This window comes from Mugil cephalus, chromosome 7, assembly GCF_022458985.1.
Source record: "Mugil cephalus isolate CIBA_MC_2020 chromosome 7, CIBA_Mcephalus_1.1, whole genome shotgun sequence".
NCBI lineage: Eukaryota > Metazoa > Chordata > Actinopteri > Mugiliformes > Mugilidae > Mugil > Mugil cephalus.
The window spans coordinates 9,840,970-9,852,203 of record NC_061776.1 but is presented as its reverse complement, the minus strand read 5'-3'; the positions used below and the strand labels follow the sequence as shown (position 1 = coordinate 9,852,203).

Sequence of the window (11,234 nt, the reverse complement as noted above, 5' to 3'; positions counted from 1 at the left end):
GGTTAAATCAGGGGTGTAACTAAAGAAAACACGGAGGCAACATTCAGGCCTGTTATGACGATCAGGCATAACATTATGACCACCTTCCTAATATTGTGTAGGTCTCCCTTTGTGCCTCCAGTTGTGACTCAGCAGAGAATGGACTTGGGCCTTTTGAGGGTGTTGTTAGTGGGGGACCTTTGGGTGCTATGTATTGAGGGGATCATCCCACAGACACTTCATGAGTTTATGATCTAGTGAATTTGGAGGCCAGGTCAGCGCCTTGTGCTGTTCATGAGTTATTCCTGAACCATCAGGGAGTGTCATTGCCATGGGGTGGGGGCGCCTGGTCTGGTCTAGGTGGTACACGTCTAAACGTTTCCCAAAAGTCGCAAGCTGGTCAGTGTATTTATGTCTCCTGTCTGTGGTTTTAATGTTGGGTGTATTCTGCTGCAGAGAGAGCCTTCTGCTAAATCCTTACATCATTACTGCCCCCCCTGCTCTCTAATCCTGCACCCTTCGCAATTTATTCTGTCCCGCGTGCGCGTAAAAGCGCGGGGACCGAACTTAAAGACGCCTCCGCTGTATTTATTAGCCTCTGAAACACTTCAGAAAGTGCCAATAAATAAACCCGGCCCCTTCCCCCCGGCGGCGACAAAAAGCCACCGCTGCAATAATCCACAAGTCAGCCTGCTTACATAACCACTTTTTCGCTTTAATGATTACAATCAAAAACATTTGTACAACATTTTCAACATTAGAAAATGGATGCAGATATATAGATATTTTTTTTCCTTTTTTCTTTTTAAATTTAATTTTGGCTGACAGAGACCGCGATGAAAAACAAAACCGAGGGACAGAGGAGGAGCGGGGGGAACTGCGTAGTGATGGAAGTAGAAAAAAGGGGCTGCGTACTGGAGGGACCGAAACGGCCGGTGATGTATCAGAAGAAACGTCTGTGTTCGAGCCATTTTTTGGGGGTGCGCGCAAGGCGGACGCTGTGAATCTCTTCATCCCGCGTCATCTAAACGGAGAGAGGGGCCCGGAGCCTAAAACGGAAGCTGCGTAATGAGAAGCCGAGATGCATCAAGCCACTACTATCTCTAGTCTTGGGTTACGGTCGTTTTCCGAGACACATTTTTTCTGATACATTCACATACGATGTCCTGTGTTTTGCATCAGTGCCGAGCACGGAAAATGGCGGGGGTGGAATGTGGGGAATACAGCTTAAGACAAGGGAGCCACCACTCATCCGGTTCTTTCTTTCTTTCTTTTTTTTTTTGTTTGTTGTCGTCGTTTTTTTTTTTTTTTATCAAACACACAAAAGAAAAACGAGGATGACAAAAAGGGAATACTGATAAATAACAGTGGAATCAGAGCCATAAATAGACAGTATTGGATATTTAGGACCCTGGGGCGGGGGAGGGAGGGGAGGGGACGGGAGGGAAAGGTGGGGTGGGGGTGGAGTCAGCTGAGGTGGAGGAGAACTGGCAGCTAGCCTTCAAGTAACGGGATATCCCAGTGCAGTGTCCTGTGTGTTGATTGGGCGGCTCTACATCATGGAGCAGGATGTTTTTCCCGGCTGCACGCCGCCGTCCATCTTCTCTGCCTCCAGGATCATCCTTCGGAAAACCTCCACGGCCGTCTGAGAGAGAGCACACACACACAGACACACACAGAGGACGCTGTCACATGCCGCGGTCACATCACTTTTTGGTTTTTGTACAGAACAAAACAGAAACGTCCTTGTTTTTAAATGGAACTCTCCTACGTCTGACTTCATTTAAAGATAAATAAGTAGTTTCCTGAACATAGAACTTGGCGACTGCACGTCGAGGAACGCAACCAGCAGCAGGAAAATAAAAAAAGGGAAAAAGTTGCACATTTGTTGTTTACTATTTGCATATGTTATTCAATATTTATGCTGTTACTAAACAGAACAAATCAGGTGAAGAGAGCACTCTGTGTTACGGGGGCTGTGCAGAGTAAACTTTTGAACCGTTATTAAAACGGCATTTTATTTTATTTTTTTCATTTTTTGTTCAACCAGCTGGAACTACAACAGAGGCATGTTTTAACGAGGAATGCAGAGCGCGTGGGAGTCTCCTTGAGCACACCTGCTGCTTTGGTTCAAAAAAGAAAAAAAACTAGCTGACCAGCTGAAGTGGAATGTAATGTGGAGGGTTTGTGAAATTCACGCCGGGCCGGTCACACGGCAAACGACAAATTGTCCGCCAGCTCTGATCAGACCTGGCGCTAACAAGCGTCCTGGCTGAGCCAATCACAAACGGGCGGCCCTGAGCACCCGTTAGCTTCGAAAAGGATCGCCTGATGAGCTCCGAGTGAACACTTGTGATCAGATCTCAGTGCGCTTTACGCTGTGGGTCTTCAACAGGCAATCAGTCTTTGGTTGATTAGACAATTTTTATATATATATTTTTAATTTTGTTCCACAAATTTAAAGAGAACCTATTCAGACCCCAGGTGAAATCCCATGTGTGTATGTGTTGCATGGCCGCCCTAGTGTTGCGCATGTTTGAAATAAAAAAAAAACATTTCAACCTGTGTATTATTTGAATATCTTAATATTGAATGCAAAATGATGATAATAATAATGTATATTTATAAATAGCACTAATTTAATGTAGAACACATATAGTAGGTAGGGGGTTCCTACTTAATCTCTCCATCAGTTTGGGGTCCGTGGCCTGAAAAACATTGAAGTCCTCTGCTCTACGCAAATAATGTGTAGCCTTCGGGCCGTGGTAGAACAGTGCGAGAGCAGTTGTATTTCCGAACCGTGAACAGCAGTGTTTGTTTTGTGTGTGCGCATGGCGACTTGCTAGAATATGTGAGTGAGCCGTGAAGGTTCTTTTGATAAATGCCAAATCTGCAGAGGCAGATGGCGTGGACTTTTACTTGGCGTGAATTGAACCGCTCCCGGTGACGGAGTTCAGTTTGGGCTACGTCTGGTTGGAATTCTGCATTTGTCATTTCCGTCGCAACCTTTATTGAAAACAAGTGAAGACAAATCGAGGGAAACCGGACTGGACTGATGAGCCGCTGTGATCTGACGTCACCATGTAAATGAGACCAATGCAATAAAGTCGATACAGTCTGATGAGCGTAGCATTGATTGGGTTTACTCTGCGGCGGCCTGGTGTCTTTTGCATGTGATTTAATAAATATGGCGCACGGATGCTAGCGCTCTGTGGTGCGGCGGTGACTGGTGTACAGTATGGACCCTGCTGCTGCCCTCAGACGAGAGAGGAAAAAGTTTTCATTCAGTATCAAGTGAAGATTTATAATAATCACCGCAGGAAGCCTCAAAAATGTTTTATGCAAATTTAAACTGGCTCATTTGTCTTTTTTTTTCTTTTTTTTTGTATTTATTCGCATTTTGCATTTCGTCTGCTCCTGTTGGTAAAAATCTCCCAACGTGGGTGTAGTTTGATATCGCACCAGAAGCAGCAACAACTCACTTGTTTTTAAACGACCAAACTTCTGTAATGCATCTACCCTGTTAGCCTACAGTGGGCTGGAAAGCAGTGTTTAAGTAGTTTACCCACTGTTACACAACAGCACATTTGCTGGCCATGAAACTAAAACTGTGTGTAAAGAGATGCTAAGTGCTTCGCAAATCTGAGGGGAGCTGTGAGCCTGTGGTAAATCTGTGGCTTTCACGCTATACGTGATTTAATCCATTAGTGTGAAAATGTTGACAGTGCCGGTATTATTTCAGTCCCGGTTAAAACTTGAGAAAACTAGAGAGTTACAGTTCCCATGATGCAACTCGTAACGTCTCCTTTTTTAGGCGGTCACTTTCTCGTAAACGTTTTTAAACCCTCGATATAAAACAAAGTGTTTTTTTTTTTAAAGCTACACACATCAACACGCATTCATCGTGCCATCGTATGGCACTTCAGGGCCACCATACACACGTCCGTTAGTTACACTACAAGATAAGGGATCCCAGAGGACTTTGGGTCAGAAGCAGATTTCCAGTTTATGATCGGCTGACATTCAACCGGGTCGTTGGCATGGACTGTATAAATATGGATGGCGCAACAGCAAGTACAGCTCCCCCTGGTGACTGGCTGCAGCGTAGGTCATAAGCTCCACCCCCTCCATGTTAGTGGATGGGATGGGAACACTAAGTACATGTCAATTTTTATTTTATTTTTTTAAGTATGGCTTCAATCATTTTAGGTATTTAATGTAATGTTAATGCAAGTTCAAGTGTCAATTGTTTGGATTAGTTTTAGTTAGTTATTTGACGCTAGAGAAACAGGATGTGACGTAATGGCGACCACCAGCTGCCATGCCAACCACTCCGTTCCTGTGGGACAGTGACAGACCGTGGCTCCACTCTCGGACCGTACTGTGCAGACTCCCTCTCGTATTTATCCAGTTGATGGTCTTTAGACTGTGCGAGGAAACTCGTGCTTAAAGGAGATACACGTAAACTCCACACGAAAGCCAAAAGTGGTTCCACGAATAATCAGAATATTAGCTAAATCGAATTATAAATGCCTCACGCAAATCCGAACAGACCGGTGCAAACCTTTTATGATCTATTTAGTAGGAAAATATTAGCAACGAATGATAACCACGTCAGGGTTTCCCATACAATGTTAATTCAATGGCGAACCGCCAGGGTTTAATTTACTCCGCCATGGTCTCATAGTGAAATATTCATGCACGTTGTATTTCCTACTGCTCCTTAAAGCATCGTTTGGTCTGCCACGTCTCCGCAGCCTTTTGTTTAGCATTCCTGCAGATTAACTACAGACTGCTGCTGTTTGTCACTAAATCCGACATCTGTGACATTACAGTAATTTAAAGACGCACTGATACAAAACACATCATATTATTTTATGTGCAGACTTTTTGTATACTGTATAAATTGTTTTTAATGTTAGAGGTGGTAAATTTATGAAGACAGTACAACTCTCTTAATGAACTCTTATAATGACAATAAAGTTAGGAAGAAAATGTTTGATTCTGATTTTCTCTATCCCTTATTAGATTACACATTGTCCAATAGGACAGAAGTCTTCAATGTTCTTCAGGCCACAGACCCCCAAACTGATTCTAGAAATTAAGTAGGGTCCCCCTACCTACTATATGTGTTCTATATAAAGCTTGGCCTAGTGCTATTTATAAATATACATTATCATTTTGCATTAAATATTAAGATATTCAAACAATGCACAGGTTCAAATATTATTATTTTTTTTATTTTAAAAATGTGCAACTTCCACATACATAAACATACCTATATATGTATATACACATGGGATTTCATCTGGGGACTGAATAGGCTCTCTTTAAATCTGTGGGGGGAATTAAAAAAGTATATAAAAAATGTCCAATCAACCAAAGATTTTGTGACCTCCCTGCAGTACCCCTGCAGAACCCCTAGGGGTCACAGACCCCCTGTTGAAGACCTACACAATAGGAATCTCTAATCAGAAGGATTTCAATCAGGTTGATGGACTGTGGTCCATATGAAGGTATATGCAATATATATATATATTTATTTTTTCCAAGAACAGGCCTCAGTGATGATCTCTTACCTGGTTCTCTTTAGCTGAGGACTCCATGAAGGCGGCGTTCCAGGATTCAGCCAACGCTTTTCCCTCTTCACAACTGATTACTCTTGAGAGGGACGGAAAAAACAGAAACATTTCAGAACGTCAGAAGAAATCCACTATTATAAATGGTTCCAGTGACTTGGTGCTTCGCGAGATGAATCTTTAGGGATATGAAGCGCACACAGATGCAGTATAACCCAGACAGCTCAGTGCGGACGGCTTCTGCAAATTCAAATTTTAAACTCGGCTAGAGTGTCCTCCGAAAGCTCCCATCCTTGTGCATACATCGCCTGTACATTAACGTACAATTTAGGCGTGTTAGGACATACCGCTCCATATGTAGGTCGTTCTTGTTCCCGACGAGCATAATTGGAACTCTGCAATGAGGGGAAAGGAAGTTAGAGCGGCGGCGTCGCTCATGCGTGATATATTTCATACGTCTTGCACCGCGAAGTGAGAATCAGTGCCACTTACTGAACTTTTCCCACCATGTCCAACAGTTTTTCGTGGATAACTTGTACGACTTCAAAGCTGGAGGAGACAAAGGGGAGAGTTTCAGCATTCGCGCAACGCATGCACTCCACCTCGTTATGCAGCGCGACGAGACAAGAACCTTTTATTAGATGTAACTGAATAGACCAGAATGTAGCCGTTGATGTCTATGGAGTAGGTCTGTGGGAAGATGGAGTATTCATCCTGAGGAAAAAAAAAGATGAGATATTAGAGGTATTTGAATAAAAATATGTAAAACCACTAAGAGGACGGTGAATAAAGAAGGAACTGTCATACCTGTCCTGCTGTGTCTACAAGCTGAAGATGGTACTCTTGTCCATTTATCGTGATCATTTTAGTAAACGCTGCAAGCAAAAAGAAAATTAGAATCTGCTGTGGGATATGATTTTAACGTAACGTGATCTTCAAAACGAGACTAACAAGTGTAAAACAGACATCCAGTCAGCTGCATCTTCATCACTGTGTGTTTTTTTTTCTTTTTTCTTCCTTCTGCAGATCTCGAGACACACTAGACACAACCCAGTTATGGATCCAGGCTGGTACCACTGAGTTCATCCGGCGCAGGATTGTCAATATCTGCCAGGAGGCGGGTCACATTATCTACAGCAGGACGGAAGGGAATGCGCAGCCTGCAGCATCTCGCTCAGAACGCTGACACCTCACTTTATGTTAACCGTCCGGGGGATTATTTATAGACGCGCATTCAAGAAACACAGGGTGGTATCTGAACGTACATGTCAGGGAAGGCGAAAACAGCCCGCAGGTGAAGTGTAAACGGAAAATCTCGGGCGTTCGGGAGGTGGACGGATTACAGCGCGCGCTCTCAGACTGGCAAATGCGCTTCCGAAGTGCCTTCGAGCAAGGCTGCCCCGTCCGGACGCATACCAGTCAGAGGGTTATTCCGACTGAGCTCTGCACAAGCTGATCTCTTAAGTCTTCTCTTTCTGCTGAAACATGTGGAAACCGGTGGTGAAATCAGCTAGAAACTGCCTGATATTTCACCTTCTATCCACCACCAGTGTTAAATGTAACAGCTATTTTCATGTGCCAATCATTATAGACTTGAGTTTTGAATCCATAAAAAAAAAGTAAATCCAAAAAACCCACTCTATAAAATGTAACCACTTAAACCCATGTTTTACAGAGTTTTAATCTTTTGTGTTCTCGTCTGAATGAATAAAAGATTCCACGCATTCCTGCGGCGAAAATATGAACTGAATCATAAAAGGAGAAGCAGGTGAGTCTTAAAAACTTGAAACTTGTAATTGAAAACTTGATGCAGTGCGAACGTTGGGACATTGGGTGCTGTCACTCACGAATCAAAAAGTAGCGAGGGCGAACCGAGACATTCTCGGTTGCACTTATGTTAAGAGGGAGAATCTGCTTTGAGCGGATTCAAAAGCGAAAAACTTCAAACCAGTTTGAGCTCGTTTGATCGGACAAAATAATAAACATGATGATGACAAGGAATCGGGCGCTTAATCGCTAAATGGAAATTATGAGTGGTGTTCCTGACAGGCAACCACCTGTTATCACGTGACCTAAGGACGTGGTTTCATCTCCACGGCAACCGAACAGCTTCATCCACTGAGGAAGGCCAGAAGATGTAGCTGAAAGCTTTGGAAACAAAGACTTTATGAGCATGTGTAATATTGATTTTACCTACACTATCCATTTTTTTTTCCTTCACTGGAATTGAAGCTCAAGATAACGTTGTTCTGGCAAATAGTAATACATTTTATTACATGACATGAACAGGAGGAAACAACACTGATGATGGGATGTGGCACGTGTGCTGTTTTGGCAGAATTCACGGAGGATGCACCGGGGGGTCTGAGAGGTTCATCCGCCTCGGCTCAACAGTTTCTTGTTCTAGTATACGGAGGAGGACGTAACCGCTCACAAATTCCCCACTTACTGTTTTCTATTGTTGGGTCATAGGAGTCGACGAACTGGCCTTCCACAAACTGAATTGTCAAGGAGGACTTTCCTGCAAAACACAGATAATTATCAACTCGGGAGAAGAAGAAGAAGAAGAAAAATGCTGCAGAAGTTATCAACATATGTTTTTTTTTATTATTATTATTGGTCAGGTCCGGGTGTCTATAAATAATCACATGCACTTTATGAAATAGTTAAAAATGCAGAAATCCTGCAAGGGTAGAAGCTATTGGTTGTTAAATGACGCACTGATTGGGGGGTCAAAACGCACCACACAACAACCTCAAGATGCTTAGAAACTGTCCTGCAACTCGCACAAATCAGAAATACACACTTCTCTGCGGGTTTATATTAGTGTGTCATTTAGCGCTGGCCTGACGGCTGCAGGCCTCCCGGTCGTGCTATCTTGTGTGCGTGTGCCATCTTCCTCCACATCGTTTCCACTGCACAGAAACTGCGCTCGTTCAGTTTCAGATGAAATAAACCGCGCAGTAATGCGTCAAATCAGACGAGGCCTCTACGGCATGGCGCTGGCTGGCTAGCATGGCAGCGGGGTTAGGGTCACTGATGGAGACACTGACACACACACACACACGAATGCATATATGTACGCATGTACATGTTGTACACATTAGGAGAGGCCCTCATGTGCCAAAAAATAAAAATAAAATAAAAAATAAATAAAAAACACAAGGCCGCGTCTCACCTGGTGGCGCTCTGATATATTGCGTGGCAGATCCCTACTCCCTATAATTTAAGTCTATTATAGGAGGCGTAAAGCGCTCTCATAATGGGCTCAAACTGACCCGAAAGGCCGCTCAAACCGAGCCCTCAGCCTCCCATCTTAGCCACCGGGCTGTCGTTTCATCCTCCCCTGCGCGTCGTCTGCTGGGAACTCACCTACGGATCTGTACCCGAGGATGGCGATTTTTCGTGATTTCGGCTGCGGCATGTCTCGTCCTGGTTATCGCATCTAGTCCTCGGGGTGTACCGCAACCTCCAACCGGAATAGCATCCAAAATTCAAGGGGCGCAGAGAACCGACATACAGGCTCCAGACGAAAGCCTGAATCCTTCTCCCTTTTTTTTTTCTCCCCCTTAATGAGGATGTGGCTTTTTTTTCGGCTAAAGCTCGGGGAATGTGTAATTTCAGGTCATATGTGGAGGGGGCAAAAAAAGCATGGAGTATCTATGAATCTACAATAACTGCGTCACTCCCCTTTGCAATGTAATGAATTAGTAATTAGTGCTCAGCTCTGATTGGCTGGACTCGGAGCGGAGGCGGGCGCCGGCGGCTTTTCTAGGACTCCGATTGGACGAGGCAGCCGTCCGTCAAAGAGCGGGTGTCGGTTCCTGAGTCCTGATTGGCTGCGATCCGCTTTATGACGTGCTGCGTGGTCGGGTGCGGTGTCATTCATGTGGTAAGGGTCAGGGAGCAGGGACGCTGGTCCTGACAGGAAGACGCCATGATTACTTCAATATACAGGGGAGGGGGAATGTAGTAAATCTGCAATGAACTCTTAAATGAGACGATATATAAGTCCTAATGCGCTTTCACGATTTTTGGTGGCAAAAATATCAGAAAGAAACGACTTAAAATGACATCACTATTAACACAGAGGCATCACTATAGCATGAGAATAAGAGGGAAATGAAAAGAATATAAATAGTATGAAATCATACAGGCAGTTTAGCAGCACTTACTTGCTATCTAATATATGCTCACTTGCCAGTTCATTAGGTACACGTGTGAAATCAAATTATCTGTAACATAGCAGGCATGTACTGTTATTTAGCCAATCTGACTAAAATGGGAAAAAATGTCCTCATCATAAATGACATTCGTAAAGTCTCTAATATATTAAAACTGGTTTTATTTGACACAAATCTTTTTTGTTCAGGAGCTTCTAGTGGTCGTCACTATAGAAATGTGTAAATTGAAAAAGTGGTTTGATGGAAACAAGTTATCATTAAATGTAAACAAAACTAAACTCCTACTATTTGGGTACTGCAAAAAGACAACTCAAGTACGAATCCAGGCAGGTGGCGTTGGGATAATTAGGGTTCATGAAAATAAAATTCTTGGTGAAATGGGTGAAATGGGTGAAAAAATTAAAACATACAAAACATGTAGAAAACAAACTGTCACGGAGCATTTCAGCACTAAGTAAAGCAAAACACTTTCTGGACCATAAATCACTACACATTCTCTATTGTTCGTTAATATTATCATATTTAAGTTACTGTGCAGAGGTTTCTACAACCAGCCAGAAGCACAATTCACCAGAGTGGCTGCAGAGAACACACAAACCATTCATTCATAAAATCGAAAATATTGAAATTCACTAATCTGGTTCAGTTTCAAACAGCACAAATTGTGTATAAAGCAATAAAGAGCCCAGGACACATTCAGTAAGAGGGGGGATATAATTCGAAGGGGGAACTAAACATGCATAGAACATCTTTGTGCGCGCACAAACATTTTGTATTTCTACATGTGGAGTGGTTTGTGAGGTCTGTCTCTTCTATGCTGGACCTTACTCTTGCATGATTCCTGTATCCCCTTGTAATGCTAAATGTTGAAGGTGCAATAAAAATTTAATTTGCCAGTCAGTCATCGAGCAAAATATGAACCTGTCAATCGTGTCTACATTTAAAGCGGATGCTGCCTTGAGATGAAATTAGTTAAAACAGTAAAAGTTGAAATTTAATTCTGCTTTTACAGACATTTACCGTAAAATCCTGGACACGCATGCACCAGCAGCGCTCTGAAAGGAACCATTGTGCAGTATACTACAAGAGTTTCATTTGATACTTTAACTACACTGGGCCAGAATGTGCTGATAAGAACCTCTTTTCCTTTGCTTCTGTAAAAAAAAAAAAAAAAAAAAAAAAAAAGCTGAGGGAAGAATTTCTATTTTTAATGAAACGGTTTTATGCTGCGGTATTTCTACCTGACTCATTTGCGATGATGATCACTTCATTTGCAAGCAGGGCTCCACCGCCGCACAATAACCCAGTTTTGGTATTATGAGGAATACTGTATATACTGTAGTTCTGCATGTACTAGATAAACTGCACATTTGGTATGCATCTAATCTATTTCTTTCTTCTTTACCAGGAAACCTAAGGTAATTAAATTGTTGGGCAAAAATATTGTTAAACTTTCATAACAAAGGCTGAGGGAGAATCATGTTCTTGTTAT

General features: G+C 42.9%; 1 protein-coding gene across 1 annotated transcript; it reads right to left on the bottom strand.

Moving 5' to 3' along the window:
- Positions 1-673: 673 nt before the first annotated feature.
- On the bottom strand, positions 674-9,272 carry rheb (Ras homolog, mTORC1 binding). Its single transcript, XM_047588925.1, has 8 exons — positions 8,931-9,272; positions 8,008-8,079; positions 6,366-6,433; positions 6,190-6,272; positions 6,051-6,107; positions 5,906-5,953; positions 5,559-5,640; positions 674-1,624 (listed from the first exon to the last, which is right to left on the bottom strand). Exons 1-8 carry the CDS (start codon positions 8,980-8,982, stop codon positions 1,532-1,534), a joined length of 555 nt encoding a protein of 184 aa, XP_047444881.1. The 5' UTR covers positions 8,983-9,272; the 3' UTR covers positions 674-1,531.
- Between the last annotated feature and the right edge of the window lie 1,962 nt (positions 9,273-11,234).

Coding starts and splice junctions, on each gene's coding strand:
- rheb (XM_047588925.1), bottom strand. CDS start 8,982: ATGCCGCAGCCGAAATCACGAAAAATCGCCATCCTCGGGTACAGATCC. Junction 8,080..8,930: donor CCTCGGGTACAGATCCGTAG/GTGAGTTCCCAG, acceptor TGTGTTTTGCAG/GAAAGTCCTCCTTGACAATT. Junction 6,273..6,365: donor TTGTAGACACAGCAGGACAG/GTATGACAGTTC, acceptor TTTTTTCCTCAG/GATGAATACTCCATCTTCCC.